General features: G+C 39.7%; 1 protein-coding gene across 9 annotated transcripts in view; it reads right to left on the bottom strand.

The window, feature by feature from the left end:
* The window catches only part of RAI14 (retinoic acid induced 14), an 85,792-nt gene that overhangs the window by 11,442 nt on the left and 50,068 nt on the right, over positions 1 to 24,282 (bottom strand). For all 9 annotated transcript variants that reach the window (XM_014953968.1, XM_014953970.1, XM_014953971.1 and 6 more), the window contains exons 4-8: positions 8,213 to 8,301; positions 6,400 to 6,464; positions 3,489 to 3,546; positions 2,940 to 3,010; positions 1,439 to 1,545 (exon numbers count right to left, since the gene is read on the bottom strand). In XM_014953968.1, coding sequence (XP_014809454.1) covers positions 1,439 to 1,545; positions 2,940 to 3,010; positions 3,489 to 3,546; positions 6,400 to 6,464; positions 8,213 to 8,301 — 390 coding nt within the window. The remainder of the gene's footprint in view (positions 1 to 1,438; positions 1,546 to 2,939; positions 3,011 to 3,488; positions 3,547 to 6,399; positions 6,465 to 8,212; positions 8,302 to 24,282) is intronic.

Below are 24,282 nucleotides of genomic sequence, written 5' to 3'. Positions count from 1 at the left end.
CCTCAGTGCAAGTATGAAACTGAAAAGTTACTACAGTGATAATATTTGCTAGATATTAAGACAATCACTTCACTGATCATAAAACATACTTGCTGTAATGGGTGAGCCCTGCAGAAGTGATTGCTGTTGCAGTGCTGTGCTAAAAAGTAGTGCTGAGTGGCAACCTGGGTAATACCTCCAGAGTCACAAGGATGGTTTTAGATCACTTAAATAAATCACTTAGTCTGGACAAGATAAAAAACTGAAGATGTCATTTTCTAAGGTTATCCCCTTCCTCTCCCCAAAAAACTCCTTTTTCAGTAAAAACTTTTGTGAACACAAGATGCAAGGGCAGTCACTCTCTTTACCAGAAGAAAAGCAAGAAGTAAAATGGTATATTCCATGTTATATAATTTTCTGGCTTCTACAAACAATAATTTCTCAAAAAAAGAAAACAAAAGTGCAAGTCTGTCCTCTGTATGACAGAAATGCCTTCATCCAATTAAACTAGCAACTGTTAACACTGTCTGTTGATTAAACAGCAAAGGAGTGAGGAGAAGGCAGAGGTCCCACAGTGGGCAGCATCGGAGGTTCAAAGCGCCGATGGGGCCATTCAAACCAAGCAAGATTGACAAAGGAGTTTTCTTTAGACAACTTAAAACAGTGAGCTAATAAACTGATAAAAAACAAGTTAGGGCCCAGTCTTATCCTCCCAGGTGCTGCCAAAGAACAACATGAGCATTGTATCACATACAATAATCAAGATTGCTATCGGGTGTAAGTGCCAAGTCTTCCTAGCACCCTGCTTTACCTCCACAGTTTAACCAACTGTTTATAAAACAGCCCATAATTTTTAAAGACTCTTGATCTTCATCAGTATCATCAAAACAATTGCACTTTTCACTACAAAGATGCTGTTTTTTAAGAATAGTTTTCTGACCCATGTGTTATCTATTAATGCAACAAATCTCTAAATGGCACCCTTTAAGATGACAGCATCTCCCCTATGCAGCTTTACAGTACTTTTCTCTTGCTGCTGTGGCTGCATTATGGTAGAAAAAAAGAATCCTGCACAGATGTCACTCCCAAGTAACCGTTTTAGGATTGATATGTTGGAGAAATGTAACTCATGCTGAGAAGAGAGCAGCATTTAAAACTGGGACATGTACAAAGTGATGTGTGGGTAAGTGCTGTCAATCAGATTATTGTAGGAATTGGATTTACTGCTCTGGCAGCCCTAGGGAAATCTTACAGGTACATCTAGTTTTATAGTTGCATAGCTTCTAGTTCATCTTTCCCTTTAGGCGGAATTCTGTAAGCCTTCTCAACAATCAGGATATGCTGTCTAGTACAGAAGGCATTATTTCACCTAACAACAACTATTTTGCAAAGGATTCAAGAAGAAAGCTTTATTTGACAGTCAGCCTTGGGGAAGAATTAACACATTAACTTTCTGTACCTTCCATTTTTATCCCTGGTGTTGATGTCTGCTCCATGATCCAGAAGGTATTTACAGACTTCCGTATGACCACTTTGTACTGCAAGCAGCAGGGGTATGTTCCCATCCTAGGAATGCGTTTAAAGAAACTATGAACAATAATCCATTCACTTACAAATATCACTTTGAGATTTAAAGGTCAGCTATGAACTTTACTTCTATATAGCACAAATGAGGCGCTATTAGTACATTTTTCTTGCATACCATAAACGTAGCTGGGTTTACTTTAATTCCTTTCTTGACCACTGGGCATGCAAAGCATTAGAGGTAGGAATGCTTTTTGCTGTTTGCACTCCTGTTGCTCTCTGCTTAATGCTATAACATGATCATTCTGGAACGATAAGGTACCTTTCAACAGCTCCACCACAAAAGTTGTAATTTTAACTAAGTACAAGGCACAACATTTCATATAATCATAGAATAACTCAGTTGGAAGACACCTTTAGAGGTCACCTGGAGTTTCTCTCAATCCAAAGCTAGGCAAACTTCAAGTTACAGTACATTGCTCAGAGACTTGTCCAGTCAACTTATAAGCACTTCCAAAAGGCAGAGATACCATGCCATTTTGGGGTGCCAGTTCCAGTGTTTGACCTCCTTCATGGTGATATTTTTTTTTCCTAATCTGTAGCTGGAATTTCCCAATCAGGTCCACTGCCCAAATTCTGACCATCACTTGTCACCATTTTGTCATGTACCACTGAGGTTGATCTGGCTCCTCCTTCCTTATGATCAACCATGATGTAGCTGACTACACTAGATACTCCTACAGCCTTTTCTTCTTGAGACTGAACAATTATTTTCTGCCTTTAAAATGCATCTGCTGAAATTTTACATCTAACCTGTGTGACAGATTTTTTTATTAGAAAGACCAGGTAAGACGGGGATAGATTCCAGTCAAAAGGAAAGAAGTTTCAGTATTTTTATTCCTTTTGTTGTGTTCCCTCCCTTTATCATCAGAGGCAGTAGCATCATTCCCCAAAATAGACCTGACTGTAGACATTTTATAATAGTGAATGTAGTGTCCCTGAGGCTTTAGACTACATCAAGTATATTTTTTACACTCAAGTTTACTGTACTCTGGTTGGGCTTTGTGAACATTTCACTGCATTTGAATGCATCCCCACACATAATGGGCCTTCTCCAAAGCCCACTGGAGTCAATGGAAAGAATCCATGTTTTCCACCTTTGGAAAGATTCACGTTTTGAATATTCAGAATTGATTCTAGCTACTTGTATCAATGTGTCAATGTAATGAGCAGCCAATCCTGCCACTGCTATTAGACTGTAAAGTACTTCCCCGCTCTGCTATGGCAAGCTGCAAAAGGAACCTCCTCCACCAGAGACGTTCAAGAAGAAATAATCATAGTATTGGTTTGAACTGCTGCGCCTGAGATCAGCTGGGATGGAGGGTGGTAAAAGCTTTGAACTATCTGAAGTACACAACAGATGCAGAGGTACATACCAAATCTTTGACGTTAATTGGACATTTGTGTTCACACAGAAGTTGAACTGCCTGAAGACAGCCACATGCAGCTGGGGAATAAATAAAAAAAAAAAAAGAAAGACAAGCATGAATGTCCATTAAACTCTATTTTCTATTTGTGTTCCAGGCTTCCAGCTGCAATACTGCAGCATTACAGTGGGGTCCAAGAGAAACAAATTAAACTGTATTTCTCTGTTATAAGAAGGAAGGAGAGAAAGACTAAGGCTGAACAAGAAGTTGTATGCAGAAATACAACCATACTCATGCTCCAAATATAACCTTGAAGACTGAAATAAAAATTAACCTAATCTTAAGTATTGCAATAGCTCTGCACTTGCAAGTGTGCAAGTTAAGCTTATTAATTGAAATTCAATATTCCTAGCATTTATCTAAAAAAATACCTGAGATTTGTAAACCATTAGCTGGAGACACTAGATTTATGTAATTAGAACCTAAAAAGCTCCACCAGGCTGAAGAGCTAAAAATAACAAGCATGACAAAATAGATAGTAGAAACTTTCAAAGTTACCTGCATAATGTAAAGCTGTTTTCCCAGAATTGTCAGTGTTGTCTGCTGGACATTTGCTCTGCACAGTTCAATAAGGAGAAGGGGAAAAAAAAAAATCAATTAGAGAAACACCCAGAAAATAAAACATATGTTTGATTCTATGGACAGAGGGCTGAACATCAGGGCTGAACATCTTTGAGAAAAGTTTTATAAGCTACTCAAGAAAATAATAGTGAAGAAAGGCACAACTTTCCAATCTGGTCTCTCCTTTCCTTTCTTGGTACCAGTTTATACTGAAGCCATAGGAAATACTCATGTTGGAGAGAGATCCCTAAAAATATTGTGGTTTTGGAACAATTTAAATCAGGAAACAAAAAAGAAAATAAATTCTCCCTTGCCTCAGAAAAGTTTCTTTTTATTTTTCTTTTTTTTTTTTTAGTTCACATTGCAGTAAGAGCTGAAGCAACCATGTGCTAACACAATTAGTCTTTCATTATTTCTGTCAAAGGCAGTAAGCCTTCATTTGTTTTTTGGAAAAACTAAAGTATCAACAATCCAGTTACATTTTGTGGTATTATAAGCTACCAGCTACTACTGATCAATCTAGGCTTCGAAGTAAGAAATAAAATTACAAATCTTTATTGAGACATGTTTCGGTACAGAAAATTTTATTTTACAGCAAAGAGAATAATAGAATCATTTAGGTTGGAAAAGACCTTCAAGATCATAGAGTCCAACTGTAAACCTAACACGCCCAAGTCCACCACAAAACCATGTCCCTAAGCACTGCATCTACACATCTTTTAAATAGCTCCTGGCATGGTGACTCTACCACTTCCCTGGATGGCCTTCTTGACAACCCTTTCTATGAAGAAATTTTTCCTAAAATCCAATCTAAACCTCCCCTGGCACAACTTGAGGCTATTTCTTCTTGTCATAGAATCACTGAACCATAGAATTGTCTAGGGTGCAAGGGACCTTTAAGACCATCTAGGCCAACCATCAACCTAGCTCTGATAAAAAACCATCATTAAACCATGTCTCTAAGCACTACATCTACCCATTTTTTAAATACCTCCAGGGATGATGCCTCAACCACTTCTCTGGGCACCCCATTCCAATCCTTAATAACCCCTTCAGTGTAAAAATATTTCCTAATATCCAATCTGAACCTTCCCTGGCGCAACTTCAGGCATTTCCTCTTGTCCTGTCACCTGTGACTTGGGAGAAGAGACCACCCCCTGCCTCTCCACAACCTCCTTTCAGGTAGTTGTAGTGAGTGATCCCAAGGGTCTCTTCCAACCTAGACGATTCTATGATTCTATGATACGGTCTCCCCTCAGCCTCCTTTTCTCTAGGCTGAACAACCCCAGCTCCCTCAACTGCTCCTCATAAGACCCCTCAGCAGCTTCATTGCCCTTCCCTGGACACGAGAAGATACGACCCTGAAATGATGGGCTTCTAAAAAACAAACATTACAGCTTTTGAATTTCAAATGTAGCACTGCCTCCAACACTTCCGTGATTTTCTAGGAGAACAAATTCACATAGATTACCACACTCTGTAACAAAAATGTCAAGATTGTGCCTGTGTAAAATAATTATTTAATCTGTTTTAATTCAATTCCAGTATGTCAAGATTAGATGTTCCTCACGTGTAGAATTGATATCAAAAAGTTGATCCACAGAAGCAAGAAAGCAATTCAAAGAGCACAGATTATTGGAGAATATTACCAATGTGTTTGCACTTACGTTTAGAAATCTGCATATTGTAATAAAATTAGCAAAATATCAACAGAAGCACCCTGCGGGTGTAGCTGGTAAGTGAACGGGCAGCAGGTATTGGGTATTAAGCACACACCGAGTGGCGGAGCTGGCCGTGCCGCTGCATGCAATACCGGCAGTGACGGCTTGGTGTCGCTGTTCGTGCTCGGAAGGGGCGCGCGTTGGAGGCGGCAGGTAACGCCACGACACCCCGAGGAGGGGGGACTCGGTGCCAGGGATAACCACCTCCAGGTGGGCAGTAACGGGGGTCAGTGCAACGAGAAAAGGGGTGGGCATGGGTGAAATTCGACCCGACATTACCAGAGGCATTGACAGGGTCAGTCACGGGACAATTGGGGAGCCTCGAGGTAACCAGGGAAAAGTAATTTACAAGTTGAGATATGGGATCCGTTGTTGCTGTACCACTGTGCTGGAGTGAGGTTATTACGCATTATTTCATCTGCATCTGAGCCACAGTCTTACTGATAAGTTACTGTTTGTAACTCCAAACACCTAAAAATCTGTCCTGTTTCTTTTATCACCTCCACCAAAATTCATCTGGCTTTCTGAAACTTAGCCAAGATGGACAATGTCTCTCCATGCTTACTAGTGCACATCTTCAGCCTCAATAACACAAGAATCTTTTCTTCACCTTTACTTTCTTTCCCCATTCTTTCTACTAACTTTCAAATTCCTTGCTGTCCTATGCCTCATTTCACCAAGGATTTGAGCATTTCCATATTTTAGCATCTAAACTGCTTTGACTTTAAACTTCACAGACATTTCTATGGTCAACAAAAGACAGAAAACATTCCAGTGGAACAATATCACACTCCCCTCAGAAGTGAAAAATCCATTTCACCGATACCTCTTAACCCATCTACTTTCAAGACAGACAGACAAAACACAGGAAGTTAGACAGAAGCTACATGTTGGAACATGAAAACTGTGTGTTTTGGACCAGTCAGGGAAGATATTACATTGTTTCCTATCATCCATTCACAGTGTCTAAAAGGTGAAGCACCTCTCTTGATTGCAAGGAGACCAGACAACAGGTATGGGAATGTGATGCAGATTATTAGCAGGAAATGTATCAATATCTAGTGAAATCAATCTAGAGAGAAAAAGCAAAAATTAAGAAATCAAAATTAATTTAATTTTTACTTTACCTGAAGCAACCTCTTAACGCAATCAGGGTGACTGTTCTTTGCTGCAAGATGTAAAGCACTGTGCCCTATATGAATAAAGGCAAAGTATATTAAGTATTCAATCATTCCAAAGCACAGGAATAAACTCTTCCATGACAAAGGTAAAATTTTGAATTATCCACCTTATTCCTATCATGACACATGAAAAGAAAGGATAGAGAAAATGAAATAGAAACCTATTCAAGCACAATGTATTCACAACAGACTGTCGTTCAGGCAGGTAACAGAATAATCTTAATGTCTAGCTTCATATAAAGGAACAACACAAACATTGTGTCAGACTATATCTTGGCAGAGTTAAGTCTAAGATTGCACAGTTACGTTTTGTTTTTTAAAAACCAGTTGTCTTATATTATTCAGCCTCCTTTGCAGAGAGATGTCTATCAAGAGTCTTCATGATTCCTTCCGCCTGGCAATGAAAAAGGAAGCCTGCACCAAGAGCCAAACCAGCCAAATTCACCAGCACCCACTACAACGAATTTGTATCATCTGTAGAAGAGAACTCAGAATACAGGCCTACTTCAGTTTGCATCTCATAGATTCCCTTTTCTGATAATTTATTTAGCATCTGTGATCTCATATTTAGCTACGCAATACAGTGATTTACTGACTAGAGATTTATGATGAAAGGCTGCAGTCTCTCCTCTAGTTTCATCTTACAGAGCATCTGAAAAATTAAAGAGGCCAAGACAGCAAAAGAATAAATTATCCATGTAACTAAGAAAAGAAGGAGCCAAGATTTAGTACTTAATACAGAGACATTTGTGACAGTAAAATCTCACTGTAAATAATGTGACTATTACAGACAAAGCTTTCCCTAATGAATACTGGGTCGACACTCTCAGGTGAGAGCAGGCAACCTTATTACCCAAACAACTAATAAATCCTGAGGCAGGATGACGTATGAATTCTGAACAACAGTCTCTATCAGGTACAAATATTCTCTTATCATTATGTACAATCTGAATGCTTTGTCCAGTATGACAGACACTTCCTTATAGAGGCAAATCATTTCTGTGCATGACAGAAATTCCCTCAGGCTGCATTCGGTGGCCAAAACAGAACCCACCAGCCCAAGATTTACAGATCATTACCAGAAAGACGGAATGCTGACAGCTCATTCAGGTGACTCAGATGGAGAAAATGCTGGGCACAGATTCCACAGACATGTCAACTGGAATCTAATAACAAAAGTTTGCCAGTTTCAAATTCAGCTCCCATCATTCTAGTGGAGCTGTAATTAAGGCACAGGACTTTTGAGGGCTGAAACAGCACACTTAATAGCTCTCAGCTCTGCTTCGGCCTGTATCAGCTTTTTTCACTATGTCATAATCCTGAGGAAATGTCTTACTGCAACTCCTGTACAATTAATGGTGTTAATAGCTTGGATACACATAAAAGCAACACCAAAGATCGTGATTTAACCTCTAAAAAGCCTCAAATGAAGTTAACAAAAAGAGCTGGGGAAGGAGAAATATTTTTTTTTAATTTAAAAATAAAGTTTTAGAAAATAAAAATCAAGCAACAATTTGGAGTCCACTATAAATGCTGAAATTTTTAGGATCAGGGCAAAAGCTTTTAAGGGCTTTAGAATCTGAATTCTATGTGCAGAAAAGCAAGTATGCCTAAACCTGCAAGTGTTACAACTGCTTTTCCTACAAGGTGCGTGGGGAAAAGCATTGTTGGCAAATCTGTAGATGTGCTCTGGACATCAAGAACTATATAGGCAAGTTGAGTGCATTATGCTACATGTGTAGGGTTCACAGAGGCATACCTGCACCATCTTGGGCTGTCACATCTGCACCGTGTGTCACCATGATCCTAAGGCACTCTGCATGTCCCTTCGTGGCTGCCAGGTGAAAACTGGAAGAGAGCATTTACATGTCACTTTTATTAAGACCTCCTTTCTCTTTCATTCACAAACCAAGTACTGGCAAGTTCTCCCCTCCCTGTCCTTAGATCTTTTGGCATCCTTCCACTGCCTCCCAAGAAGATAATAGCTCTGAAAGTGAGAAGGCACATCAAAAAGTTTTTGTAGTCACACTTTTACACAGGCTGCTGTCTCATTAACCCATGCCATACATCTTATGCACATCTAGTCCCACCCAATTTCTAAACTAACATACCTGATGTGATATATGTCCACAGAATGCTTGGGCTTGGGGAATTAATGAAGAAAACATTTACAATGACTGACTTAGTTCTAGTCATTCTAGCTAATCCTGATTTCCCCCTTTCAGTAGACAAAATTTAGTTCCTATAAAAGGTGATTCAGCTCCTAAACTAAACTAAATTGAGTTGTACTTCTGCTCTGCACTTCACAGAGCTCATCCTTCTCCTGTGTAGAGGGGGGAAAAAAAACTCTTAGTGGGTTTTGCTTTGCACCTCAAGCACCTGTTTGTTTGAACAGTGGGAAACCGCAGAGGTTACCAACCACTGCCACCATGGCAGGGCACACTTAACAGCGTCAATTACCAAAGATATAATTACAGAACAAACCAAAGAAGTTATACTGAACTGAAGATTTACTGAAGGTTCATGTTTGAAATCCTTGGTACCTCAAGATTCACAGAAGCAGTCCTATACACATACTGCTGACTTAATTTTGCTGGGAATGAAGGAAAAGACTCTGAAAACGGAGTTTATATCCTTCTGATGCATATTGTGCCAACATCAAGATACAGCCACAGTACAGGCAGACATACTGCTAGCCCATGGGCCCTACTAATACCAGCTTGATATACAGACCTGTTTTCCAGTAGGAGTAATGTAAAAAACAAACTCAAGAGAAAACACTCCCAATTACTATTAAATTGTGTGCGAAAAGTTGGGACCTTCACCAACATGTACTGAACTGCAAAAGCCAGTACTCCTGGGATGTTTTTTTTAACATCTTTTAAAGGTTATGTTCATTTTTAACATCATGCACCCCTGTGCTAAGGGGATTTTCCCCTGGAATCTAAAGGGAATGTCACAAATCATGTAGTCACACCAACTACTGTAACTTGAGAGTTTACATTTTTAACAACTGCTTCCTCTAAATATTAAAACTAACACTGGAAGTTCAGCCTGCTGACCAGGGAAACTGGGAATAACAGGCAGGAATGAAACACATATTCCTGGCACATAGTATGTGAATTGCAACACTGTGTTTCTCTAAGCCATAGACTTCTTTGCAGCTTTCTTGAAAAAAAGAAGAGAGAAAGACCTAGAGAAAAGATCTGACAAAGGGCGGAGAATTAATCAGAACAGGAGAGCTCCAGGAGTACAATCCTCTATCAAGTACAGCAACTACCTCACTTCATACCAGAAGTGACTCTGCTCTGCTGCTGCTCCACTCTGACTGCTGCTGATTGCAAATGGCAGGCAGGCAGTACTTAAGCTTTGAACCATTCTCTGCAAACATAAAAATATCCTGTGTGCTCATCCACATACTGCTTACTACTGCCATAAACAAACTGAAGAGTTAACACTTCTCAAAACACAAAAAAGCACTGGTGCTGGCTGTTCTGTAGTCATTCAAAATCAAAACTTCACGTACTTGGTGACCAATACAAAGTTGTGTAAACATTCTTCTTCAGAAGAAGTTTCTCAGGGTCTGGGAAAATGGCTGGGGGAGGGACACAAAAGGAGTCTGACAAATTCCAACATCTGTAGCTTAGACAGCACAACATACCAGCAAATACCAAAACACACTCAGATACATCTGTGTAGACAAGCAATACAACCTAACTCACTTAATATTAGGAAGGCTGTGAAGCACGAACTTGGCTCACCTACCTTTGACAATATTTGTAAGAATAATAAATACCTGAATAATAATAACTTGGCTAAATCTGGGACACTGAGGCTTTATGGACAGACTGTGTAGGATGGTGCCAAACGCAACATGACTATGCAAGTGCAAAGAAAGTTTTATTTAGGTAAAAATCAGACTGCAAAGAAAGTATCTAAGAGAGAAGAAAAACTTAACCCCTTTCAGGCTATGCACCTATGAACACATCAGTCTCACCAATGCACACAATTCCCACAGCAGTTCTCAACAACTCGTTACGCATACAGTTGTTTTGATTCATATGGCCAAAAATATTTTTAAGTAAGAAAGGCCTGATTGAAAATGTTGCTTCTCCCGAAATGATGGGTTGAAAGGAATGTCCTCTCCGAGCAGTGCAGGTGGTAGGAAAGATGACAGAAGATGAAGGATGTAAAGATCTAACTGAGAGCAAAAATATAGAAGCTATGTGGAAAGTCCCATGAAATGAGAGGATGATAAGGTTGAACTCTTAGTCATTTACACAGTGATCTAAGCCAAAGAGCAATGGGCTGCTACAGTTCCCTCCCAATTGCTTCCTGCGTGTCCCCTCCCTAGGTTCTTGTACTGTTACTGTTTCTCACATAACCCTGTAGTGAGATGATTTTTCTTAATAATCAAAAAGCAATTGGGAGGGGTATGGGGATATGGTTAGTTAGCTGTTGGTTTAGTAAACTGAACTGGTTTACCAGGAAATCAGCTCTCCTCAAAAGAGAGAGGAGAAAGTCTCCAGACTGGAATGAACCTATTATTTAAGTGAGAGTATTTACAGTCTGTAATATAAAGTATTACAGTATTTATACTGAGCAGAAACTTCCCCTTTTGGAGTAATTGTAACTAATTTTAAACTTAATAGCCCCTGCTTTTCCTTTTTTTTTTTTTTGTAGCCTTTAAAAAAACAAACAAACAAACAACAACAAAAAAAAAAACCAAACAAAAAAAACCCCAAACACTTCAGTTATATATACTGGGGGCTCCTGTGTAGCAGGGGAGGCTCTTGAAACAAAGAAGCCTGTAGACATTCATTTCAGCATAGAATAATTCTTCAGAAGCTACATAAACTTTCCTAAAATATTTAAGGCAAAAGCTGCAGGTTTCCAAACACTGGAGTTCTCACCATCTGGAAGGCTTAAGCAGTGGTGGATTTTACTTGCATCTTTCACGAATAAACTTCCCTTGATATGAAAGCAAACAACTTTTCCTCCCACTTCCTGGTTGTGCAATGACTTAGGCAAACAAAAACAAACATGTAAGGCTTGATTTGGAGCAAGGGCCACACTGAGGGTTAGATTCTCTTCCAGCCTAAAATCCCATTACAACATAGATAATTTTCCCTTCACAACAGATAAGCCTGTTACTACCACTTAGAGCCACATCTTTATACCCCAGCCTGAACGAATTTGAGATAGATTTCTTTTATTTCTGTAAAACATTTCTGTTCTTCCTGAGGGGCAGGACGGTCTCTTACTATTGTCTACAGACAGTGCAGCAGAGGAGCAGCTACCCTTCTCAGTGGTTTTCAGATTGGATCCAGAAATGAAGCAAGTTTGCTGATGACACAAAATTGGGAGGAGTGGCTGACACACCAGAAGGCTGTGCTGCCATTCAATGAGACCTGGAGAGGCCAGAGAGATTGGTGGAGAGGAACCTAATGAGGTTCAACAAGGGGAAGCATAGAGTCCTGCACCTTGGAGGAATAACCCCATGCACCAGCAGAGGTTAGGGGTTGACCTGCTGGAAAGCACCTCTGCAGAGAGGGACCTGGGAGTCCTGGTGGACAACAAATTGACCATGAGCCAGCAAGGTGCCCTTGTGGCCAAGAAGGCCAATGGTCTCCTGGGGTGCATTAAAAAGAGCATGGCCAGCAGGTAGAGGGAGGTCACCCTCCTCCTCTACTCTGCCCTGGTGAGGCCACAGCTGTAGCACTGTGTCCAGTTCTGGGCTCCCTAGTCAAGAAGGACAGGGAACTACTGGAAGGAGTCCAGCAGAGGGCTACAAAGATCATCAAGGGAATGGAGCATATCTCTTACGAGGAAAGGCTGAGAGACTTGGCTCTGTTTAGCCTGGAGAAGAGGAGAAGACTGAGAGGGAACCTCATCAATACTTACAAACATCTCAAGGGCAAGTGTCAATAGGATGGGGTCAGAATCTCTTCAGCAGTGCCCAGCAACAGGACAAAAGGCAACTGGCACAAACTGGAACATGGGAAATTCCATCTCAACAGGAGGAGAAAGTTCTTTGAGGGTGATGGAGCACTGGAACAGGCTGCCCAGAGAGGGTGTGAAGTCTCTTCTCTGGAGATATCAAGACCCTCCTGGAGCCATTTCTGCCCAGTCTGCTCTTGGTGACCCCACTTTGGCAGGTGGTTGGACTAGATGATCTCCACGTGTCCCTTCCAATTTCTACCATTCTGTGATTCCAGACCCACCTGTGATGCAACTGATAAAGATCAGTTGGTTGACACTCATTTTTCCTAATCTACTGGTCTCATAACTACTCAGTCCTTAACAAGAGAAATAAAAAATATGGTCTTTAGGAGGAACACAAAGCCCAGTTGGAGTAAACAGGCCTTGAGATTTAAGAGCAAACACACAGCAAAATTTCATCAGATTTGGGATCAACTGGAGAACGGCTACAAGACTATCACAGAATGATGTGGGGTTGGAAGGGATCTCTGGAGACCATCTAGCCCAACCCCCCTGCCAAAGCAGGGCCACCTAGAGCAGGTTGCACAGGAATGTGTCCAGCCATGTTTTGAATGTCTCCAGAGCAGGAGACTCGAAGTCCTGTCAAGACCTCAAATCTCCTGACTAGAAAAGTTACTCAAGTAACATTTTCAAATGCACTGATAGAAAGATGCATTTTATGAATGTTTGGTGACTGAATAGAGTGGACAGCTGTGGGTGACATCCCTGAACTAGTTAGGGAACTAGTTACTAGAAACAGCAGATTTCTTTCCGATAGGAGTTGTCAGCTGGTGAAGCACTTAAAACTGTTGTAAACAAGCCCATCCCTTATTCAGGACAAAGCACCTTTCTCAAACAGAAAACGGCTGTAGCTTTTAGTATGTAGCTCATGTGTAACACTGCTTTATAAATCATTTCACCACAGGTAGAAGAACAGAACTAATCTACATTTAGACGTTAGACTTGTAAAAATTGAACTACTTGAGCTTGCTATGGTGGTGCTACCAAAAGTCATGGGAATGACGCATCCAGGTTCTCTGCTTAACCATTTGCACAGCTACATCCTGCAAAACTGAGCACAGTCCTCTTACTGAACGTTATTTTGACAGCTGGCTTAAAACAACTGGGTGGTCCGCATATGTAGGGAAAATGCCACAAAAGTAGAGTGGAACATGATAAAATAATAAAAAATAAATACAAAGTCTTACTTTAAGATAGTAACCTTCTAACTAGGAAATTCAGAAATTTCCTAGAAACTTCCCAGAAATTCTGTGAAAAGAAAAACAGATATAAAAAAAAAAAAAAGAGCAGAAAATTTACACCCAATCAGGGGGCTGTTTGGCAAGGTCACGCTCCAGAGTATTTTTCTAGGGCAGAATTAGCATTCTGTGTAACACAGATTTTCTCCAGGGCCTGAAAGTAGTCTGACACATTACTTACCAAAATCCAAAGCAAATAAAGAACATGGTTAAATTATGGAGGCTAAGTGAATATTGTATTTGCTGTTTTCTATTATGACAAACATGGAACAAAGTCAAATTTATATGCAAGCGTATAATACTATTGTTCTCTGCCATTTTAATCTGAGTGCTCTGAAAATATTTTAAGTGCAAGAATGTTTGAAATACACTATGAACTCACATACACTCATTGTCAAGGTTTATTTTGAGTAAAAACATCCCTCCTGAAGGCAGATCATTCTTCTTCATTTTCTAACGTACATCAACTCTTTGTTGACTTTTTAAAAGTCTGACTTGTCTGCCAGCAGTTTGATGATTTATAGTTTCCCAACCGACCAATATCTTCACACAAACAAACAAAATTGATAAAATAAAGATACAGAGCTGCTTGGAGTCTTTGTAATGCTGACTAAAAATAATATAGAAATGGAAGATACTCAAGCTTCATTGCTTCCAGATCAGACAGGCAAGCAATTCTCCACCTACCCCAGTCATAAAGAGATCCACTGATAACCTGCCTGACTTTCTGCATTGACTTAAGCTTTTATACATTTCAGAGGCAGCACCTAGCTTACAGGGTCTATTATCCCTCAAAGCCTTAATTCCCATTTCAAGAACAATAATAAAAATAAATACATTCGATGATATCTGGCTTTTGATTGTTTTTCATCACAGGCTGAGTAGCAGAAGTGCTAGAGTGCTCAAGAGCTGACCTGGAAGAGAAAGGGCCACGAGTACCACTAGTGCAGCATATTTTGTGCATGAAGGAAGTGCCTGCTCTCACTCAGGAAGAAGTCCAGTGTGGTCTCCTCTCACACATAGCATGATGACCAGTAATTAGAGAAGAATACAGTTTACTTTTCTGTGAATGGCTTGAGATTTTATCAGCCTTAAAACATTGATGAAATTATGCCTTTTAAACAAAACAAATTTTTGACACATCCTGAATTGAATTAATAGAAAAAAATATCACCTTCAGATTTAAAGATTGGGAAAGTCCCAGAATGATCCTGAAACTGGAAATGTTTTCTGCCTTCCCCTGCCAAACCAGACAGGGTTCTCAGTAAAATAGTAACTGTTTGTCCCAGCAAGGATTATGCTTCTGTGAGAAATGCCTGCCTGATTCTGGTTCTTCCTTGAATCAGCACAAGTAGGAAGATACAGGAAATAAAATCAGTCGAAAGCCAAAGCTGCCTTCCACAGTTTCATCAGTCACAGGTGCATGCACCCTGTCAGTGCAGAAGTAAGGAATGGGACATAGAATTTCACCTTAAACCTAATAACTAAGATTAAACCACAGAATCTTCCCCTGACTGTATTATCAAGTGACAGTCACTCATTTGAGAAGATATATGTGTTAGGAACAGGCAGTCATTTAATTACAGAGGAACCATCAACAGGTTTGGCAAATCAGACTGCCTTAAAGGAAAATTAGATATCTACAGGTACCATTATCAGTACTTACTAGTTCTTTAATTTTTTATTATTTTTTTAATAAAAAAAACCCCACAAATAAAAGCCATAGCTTTGTACCCACTTCATCTCCTCCTAAGAGGAAATGTAATTAATGTGGCTTTTCATTAAAAGCTGACAGTCCACGTCATAATCTGTCACACACATGTACGCAGCCATAAGAGTGCAAAAATCAGTTTAGGAAAAACAGTTACAAGAAATATGTTTTGTTTTAAGCCAGAGTTGTATCCGTTAGAAACTGAGAAAATTAAGTATTCTGAGTCTTATGGCATTCAATCAATGAGTTGCTACTAACACTTTTTGGAGTGCATGCTGGTTAAGATTTTTAGAAGGTGACATAGGCAGGTATGGATTTATTGGGAACTGAGGAGTATTTTTCCCCTTTCTCCACCTTAATATCAGCCACTGCAAAGTGAAGCGATGCACACAGCCTGTGCTCTCCTATCTTCTATTTAAACATGAGATGGCATCTGCCCTCCCCCAATACACACAAAACCCTCTGGCAAAACCCCTCCATGTCACTTCTGTGTTAGCATATATTCTGGAACAGCTTTCAAAAAGAAAAACAAAAAAACAACCAACACAGCTTTCATATAAAGTTTCCAGCTTTGCCTCATAGCATAAAAAGTCTTGTTTCAATCATACACACCTCGAGGTACAGGACATTAATAAAAGGAAAGCCTGCTGAACGGCTGTTTTCTTAATAGGAAAGAAGCAATTGCATCATGCAACACAGGAGCTGGCAAGCTGCAGACTCCTGATTTTAGCCTTCGAACTCAGCAAAAATATCCTCCCAGCTGCTCTTCAGAGAGATTTCTGGGATCCCCAGAAGCTTTATATTTTTCATTCTCAGGTTGAGTTCCAGCAGTCCCATTTTCATACACAGTTTTCTTTGGCAAACTCTGTTACCACATTACCACAAACTCCTACTTCAAGTCTGAAACATATAGACTTCTCTTCATGTACCATTAATTGTAAACATAAGTGCTCACAATTTAGATTTATCATATGAAGTTTCCTGCAGAGTGTCCATTTTTAAAGTCCCTCAATTACTAACGTCAGCAAATTGCAACAGAGATTCTGCCAAGGGCGAGCTTCAGGGCATTCTTAGGTGTTGACAGAAAGTCTGAAGTTTTGAAATACTACTTTTATTTTTGGTGTTATAGGGTAGAAAAATGGACAAAGTACAAGAAACAATGCAGTCTCAAAAAAGCTTAAAGGGCCTAGAAATAAAAGCAGTGTTGCCTGTGCCTCTAAAGCCAAATTCAGAAGAACAGGGAAGCTTCTTTCTGGTAGTTTCTTCGAAAACATATCTCTCATCGGAAGACCAAAGGGGTGCACAGTTAGCTTCTCAATATATATGCCTTCTGGCAAAACATCTTTTTAGCACAGGGTGAAACCTCTGAGGTTGCCATGGATGTGTCCAGATCAAAACAACTTCCTCCCTGAGTTGGGTAAAACCAGCTAGTCATCTGTTGTGCTTTCTTGCAAGGCCAGAAGAGAGTTCAAAGATAAAATTAAGCCCAACAATGAGAGCAGCAACTAGCATCTCCCTTGACCTTCATCCTTCAACACAACCCGCTTAGTACTGTTGCCTGTGGGCCAGCAAATGCTAATAACCACCTTAGTACATGAAAAGTCATGAAATTAGAGCAAGGAAATCCCAAACCATGTTAGCGTAACAAGAGGCCAGGAAAAGGCTGGAAAGGCTGAGAACAACTGAGTAAAAGTTAATCTAAAGAAAATATTTTTGTTACATGAAAATCCAGCAGGGCTTAAGAACTCCATATAGTGCTCCAAGAACCACAGAGCATGGATATCCTTATGCGACTTTAGGGACGTTGGCAAAGGATAGCTCAGGGTTATGTGCTGCGCTTGAAGTTTCTGTGTCTCTTGCGCTTGTAATACTTCAGAAAGCTACAGAACTATTTGGATATTTATTTTTTTTTAAACTGTATAAAGCGAACTTCTCTTACTTCGTAGAATTATAAACTAAGTGCAATAATATGTACTTATAGTAATTAATCTACTAGTACAACATTCTTCAGAGAGCCCTAGTTAAGATGACCTCTTAACATTTGTTTTTATAAACTCTTTAAATGATTATGGCTATATATTTTTATTTTGCATTTCAGAATACCTATACTTCCAAAGCTTTTAAGATTCCACATTTCTGAAGAGGAGTAGGGACTGGAACATATACATGTGCAAGAAAAGGCAACTTCAGAGCTTTCCTACAATTTTCAGTTAGTACTTTCCTAACACAGAATGCACTCATAGAGCAGGTAGCAGAAAATGTGGAGTGATACATGAGCCCAACAAACAAGTAGCCACCAGCATAGTCTATTGCCTGAGACCCCATTTTGAAGAAAAAAAAAAAAAAAAAGGAACTAAATCCAACATTTGCATATTGCTCTGTTTTGTCTGTCTAGGTTAGACAGTACATTTTTCAGCCTAGGTTAGAGTACATTTTTCAGCCAGTAGCAACCAGTTGGTGTCATTAAAATCTACACATACAGCTCAGTTAGTTGCATAAGTCTTTGAAAAACACGTAAAACTGCATCCCATTATGTAGATATAAATCTGAAAAACAACTGGTGCCTTAACCCTCTCCCCTCCAGCCTTAGAGAGCCTGGTTCTGGTCCGACCCATGGGAGGCATTCCCTTGTCCTCCCTTGCCAGCTCAGATAAGAGTGCAAGGAACAGCGACAGCGTTCCTCACATGGAAGTGGGGCGCTGGGTTCTTCCTCCACGTGAGCCAAGCTGCAGCTGTTTCAAGGCAGTCATACAAAAACTTCCAACCATCTAGGCCATGCTCTGATCCAAGCAACTGACAAACTTCTTGAAACCTAGCCAGGTCTGGTAAAATCTGGGTATTTGGCAACTCTGCGAAGGAAGCTGCTTTACAGGGAATTCCAGAGGCTGCCTGATGCTGCACTACAGGTTTGGCGAATCCTACCCCTGAGCAGGAGAGGAATGGGTGGCTCACAGGCTCTCCAAACATGTGTACAGGGGACCTTCTGAAGATTACCTGCTTTCTTCTGAGATGATAGCCCTAACTAATAGATAATGAACAACAATAGCTTATTAAGAATAGTCATCCTACCAGCCTGCGTGAAAAAAGTATAGAACAGAAGTCGCAAGCTGGCTCCTAGAAGAAATTACAGATTGTTTCCCCTTGGAACTCTACCTATCACCTGCAGGAAGTCCTGTTCATGTAAGATGCAAAACCCATGGGATGTTTCCCAGTGCTTAAAGAATTTTATTTGAAATAGGGAGTATGCTAAGTAAGTGGAATTTGTTTTGCAATATAGGAAATCACTGTAGAGAGAAAGTAAAAAGCTTCAGTTTTTCAGAAATGAAGTTTAGGATCTTTGTAACTGAAAGCAAACTAAAGAGCATAAATTTCTGTCTGTTCAGAAGACAGCCTCTTCACTTTTTTTTTTTTAGTAACATGAAGGTATAAAAATGTTTTATAAAAAACTGTTTCAAAAATACATATGATAGAACTTGAATGCTGTCGATTTCAAGTCCTATCAAAAGTGTAGCTCAGAAATAAAAATTGGATCATGATGTCTCCAAGTCTAACTGAGCGGTCATGTATTCAAACCATCAGAAATGGTCTACACATTTTCAGTCAAGAGCCAGGAACAAACCACTAACATGAATTCCACTCCATGGATCTCATTTAAAAGCCTGCATGATTGTCAACACAGTACGAAATGTGGATTTTTTTCATGTATTGCCAAATTATGAAATCTAAGTATTGTTCCTCCATTGTGGTGATAAGAGCATTTGCTCTCACTATACATTAACAATTGGCTCATACTGAACATAATAGAAAGTTAAATTAGCCCAATTTAGTATCCTGGCAGAGGATGGCTTTGCCCAACCATGCCCAGATGTTTCACTAATAGTCTGAAGTAGAAAGCAATGTTTTAGGAATCTTAATATAAACATCTTAATTGAATTATATCCATAACAAAGCTGGAGGGAGAGGGGGAACAAAAATCAACAATCAGAATTTAAACTGAATAGAAGCTTTTACACCCAGATCTCACACAGAAATAAACTTTATAACAAATTTTGCAATAAGAACCAGATTTCAGCCATCTGTTGGCTAGAGATAAAACACAGGTGGAGATCACTGTGGTCTTCCTTATTTTGTCCATGCTCTGAAACCTAGACATTATTGTGACCATCTGGACCATCATAAATTAAATATCATGAGAAAAGTAAATTAAAAGGTATTTTCTGTCAGGTATCATATCAAGTCAGTGGAACACCTCCTGGAGAGGTGACAATCCTCAGGCACTAGACTTTCCTTGCAGCTCCTACCCTGGTACACTTTTCAAATGACAGTACGCTAGTATGCTTTTCTACTTAAATGTTTAGACCATTTTAAGAGATGACACAGAATGTACAGAATCTGTACAAACAAAATGTGGCAGACTGAGGACCCCAATGAATGCACAAGAAGATAATGCAGAGACTGCCTGAATTTCAAAGGTCTCCTAGAGGATTTATAGCTATTTCTAATCAAGAAAGGAAGGTTAATACAATTCTTCTTCCATTTCGTAGGCGCTGGGCTCACCTGACTTCTCCAATTATGAAGATCAGCTGTCTAAACCTTTTCGTATGGTTTTCTTTCTCAACTAGAACAGTATAATCACTGTAGTAAGTCTGTATTCTTCCATTAGCTTCCTTTAAAAGAAATATTATATACAAGGAAAGACTGTCTCTCAAAGGTAATTAAAACTTGATTTAATTCTTGAACAGTGATGTCCTTCATGCCACTCACCCCACCTCCTTATACAATTAAGATCCAAAATAAAGAAAAGAAAAATGAATACTATGTACATGATAAATATAAAGGAATTGGGGTTGGAATATGCTCCAAAATTTATTTTTGGCTCAGCCTCCAAGGCATGAACATTCTGGTTCAAATGAAAATATATCATTTCTGCTAACTGCTATTGACAACAGTTTTGTGAAAGAGTCCTTTAACAGCACATTTGTGGAGGTTTCTAAAGCTTTTTTGTACTATTGTCAGACTCGTTTTATTGAACAACAGCTGATTCAATTGCAGTTAAAAAAAATTTACAGAGACCTATTGTTTCATTTAATAGCCATAAGCATTGAATTCTAGTTCAGTACCTTGCAGAAACATGCAAACATGGCAGCAATGGACTGGCACACAGACAAAATAACTTTAGGACAAGGAAGCACTGTCATTTATACACTGCGAATCCTTTCCAAATTCTCTCTTCCCTGCCCCCCCAGCCCCACACTCCCCTTCAATAATAGCAGCAGCTTCTTTAAATAACAGCCCATTTGAACACTTGCTCTTGTGGAAAGTGCAGTACATGAATGAATCCTACCCCCTTCTCAAAGGGCTCTCTCTGAAAACCCTTTTTTGTTAGTTTAAGTGGGATTTAAATGATCAAATTCCAAACTGGAAAGCACTGTTTTGTTGTTTAAGGAAGCTGGACAAAAAAACCCCTATCTGGCAGAATAAGACTACAATGGCAGAGTCAGATTTCCAGATAGGTTCTATTACAAGTGTGCTTGGCAATAGTCTGCGCTGTATAAGTGGGAGCAACAATGGGGTTGTGTCAACTTATGCCAAAGGTGGATTTACTCCATGGCCTTAAAATTGATTTATTGTTTATAGAAAGGACTGACTCAGAGGCAGGGTGGTGGTGTAGAAAGTGAGGCAAGTCTTAAAAAACTCATTTCATTACTCTAATGAGATTGTTTAAATACTTTTTTTAAGAGGTCCTGCTGGAGACTTAAACCTCCTGATGAAAATCTGTAAATATTACCTCTACGAAACTTACTGGTACCTAGACCTCATTAATTTAGGCATCTACATTTTACTGCATATAGGCAAGCCACAAATAGAAAGACCTGTAGGCCAGAGGCGAAAGAGGACATAGGTGAAATTTAAGTGATTATGTCCAAAACCAAGCCAGAGCCCATCATAGCAGGACTCAGTGGAATGATGCATACAGTACTCAACAGGACAAATACAGAAAATCCAAAGTTCTGGTCTCTGTTCCTCTCAGGTAAGCACTTTATATTAAGAAGCCACTTGATTACAGACAAGAAACTTAGAATTACCCCTTTAAGCGTGAAAAATTAGAGTCTTCTTGATGTTCTGTTTAAAGTAATGTACTATATTACTGTACTTCAAATAAAGATCTGGGCAGTATCAAGAGTTTTGTTTGTAGGGTTATTAACAAGAAGAATGAAAAAGAAAAGCTCTTAAAAGAAACATGTCACACCTTAGGAGAAGAGACAATGACAGACCTAACAAACTTGCACTACAACATGTAATTGTTTCCCCTTTTTTGCTCTCAAACACATTCCAAAGTGTTTAATCACATTTTGCACATTGTTATATAACTGAATCCATCATGTTCTTCTAGTTAGTCACTTCAGCCTAGTTATGTAAACAAATACATCAATATACACTCACAGGGATCAATAGACCACTCATCCTTCCCACATGAAGCTGCAGACCACTTTCTAAAATGTAACCAGTGAAGTCTGAGCACAATGGTGGCCAGCCGTCCCCAAAAGACCTTCCAGATTGTGCTCTCCCAGCACGAGTCTCCCATGAGGTGAGGTAGCTGACAAACTAGTACAGTGCTTCTGCAGGACACTAACAGACCTCAGTTAGACCTGCTGCAGACCTGCTTGTGCTGCAGCAGGGTCTATGCCTCTAAGCAGAGCTTCTGAGAAAGGGCAAAACACCTACGTGAAGCACCCAGAATCACCGTGCAGGAAATGAAGCCCTGGCATCACACTGCAAACACAGGAGAAACAAGCCTATGTAGACAGACATGATGTCTGTACTTCATTTTGCACACACCAAGAAAAGACCCTGAAGAGGGAAAAAACTGCCCATTATTCATTTTGCACACACCAAGAAAAGACCCTGAAAAGGGAAAAAATGCAATCAAACCACTGCCCATTATAAGTACTGGGCAACATTTCTGGGTCATGATACTCTGGTAGCTGTGTCTCTCCAGATCAGCATCATTGTTCACCTGTCAGTCTCTATCTTTCAAAACTGAAAGAGAAATAACCTGAGTAGGTCTGCTAATTTTCTCAGTTCACTGGGAACAGAATGAGAGTTGACACACTGTGCTTCTGTATCACAGCAATGTTATTTTTTCTTTGTTCTCTCTCATGATTTCTTTTAAGCCATAACACAGAAATACCTAGAAATATAAATGACAATTAAATGAGCAAAAAGAGAGTTCTTCACAGTTTAATTCACATTTGTTCCAAGCAATTAAAAGAAGTACTTGTATCTGCATTATTACTAGCCGCATCATTGATGTCAATATATTTATATTAATTTCTTTGTAGTTGCTAATAAAGAGGAAAAAAGCAGAATTTTGTAGTGTGTCCCTGTAAAACTGAAAATCATTATATGTCTACGTTACAACAATCCTGTTTCTTAGAGTTAGGAGGTTTATGTGTACTCATTGATAATTTCAGACTTGGTTGGTTCCATAGAAGAATTAGTAGTATCAAATTATATATGCAACTTGCAAAATAGGTGTTACATTGGACACAGTGCAGCTTAGGAATCTAGCTCTGAAGTTATGTTGAATGTAAAAACATGAGATGCTGGACATAGCTGTAATTCAGAAGATTCAATGGAAGTCATTCTCTGATTATGTCCAAAAGAAAAACACACATATGCAACTTGTTAAAACTAAAAAATGTATTAGAATGTGGAGAAAGCCCACTTGAAGTAATTAGAGGACTTGGACTTCTGCAATAAGAAGTTGCAGGTCATTATGAGTAATGGCCATCGTTCAGTTCCATCAGATGCAGAACAGAAATAGAGCGGATGTAGGAAACTGAAACAGACCAAGCATGATCTTAGGGACATGGTTTAGTGGTGGACTTGGCAGTGCTACTTTAACAATTGGACTTCATGATCTTAAAGGTCTTTTCTAACCTAAACGATACTATGATTCTAAGAAGCAGAGTGTGACTCAGTAAATGTAACCCAGAGGTAATTCATCAGGACATTATTTTGTATAAACTGCCTTGTGCTTCCTCTCCCAGATTAGAAACCATTTTCCTTTCTCCCTATCTATCTAGAATTTTACAAAGGCATTGGTTCTGTCACGGGGTGCCTATTTCTCATGTACCCATCTAATTATTTTCCTACGTCATAAAAAAGAAAGTTTAAGGATAGCAATCTCTTGGCTGTAATTGTCTGACTGGAACGTTTTATCTTCCACAATTCAGAATGTTCACAGGAGAACAAGAGGAGAACAGAAGAAGAAAATGCTATATATAAAATATATTAAGAGCCACCAGTGGGCCCAGGTGGCCAAGAAGGCCAACAGCATCCTGGCTTGTATCAGGAACAGTGTGGTGAGTAGGACCCGAGAGGTGATCGTCCCCCTGTACTCGACACTGGTGAGGCCCCACCTTGAGTAAGTCTGGAGAGTAAGTCTTATGAGGAAAGGCTGAGGGAGCTGGGGTTGTTCAGTGTGGAGAAGAGGAGGCTGAGGGGAGACCTTATCGCGCTCTATAACTACCTGAAGGAGGGGTGTAGAGAGGCAGGGGTTGGTCTCTTCTCCCATGTCACAGGAGATAGGACAAGGGGAAATGGCCTCCAGTTGTGCCAGGGGAGGTTTAGATTGGATATTAGGAAACATTTCCTCACGGAAAGGGTTATCCAGCATTGGAATGGGCTGCCCAGGGAGGTGTTTGAGGCACCATCCCTGGAGGTGTTCAAAAGACGGGTTGATATGGTCCTCAGGAATATGGTGTAGTGATTTTTATTTCTTATTTATTTTTTTGTCAGAGTTAGGTTGATGGTTGGACTAGATGATCTTTGAGGTCCCTTCCAACCTAGACGATTCTATGATTCTAAGAC

The sequence above is a fragment of the Calidris pugnax genome, unplaced genomic scaffold (assembly GCF_001431845.1).
Source record: "Calidris pugnax isolate Ruff unplaced genomic scaffold, ASM143184v1 scaffold178, whole genome shotgun sequence".
Classification (NCBI taxonomy): domain Eukaryota; kingdom Metazoa; phylum Chordata; class Aves; order Charadriiformes; family Scolopacidae; genus Calidris; species Calidris pugnax.
This window is presented reverse-complemented; position numbering and strand designations above follow the sequence as displayed.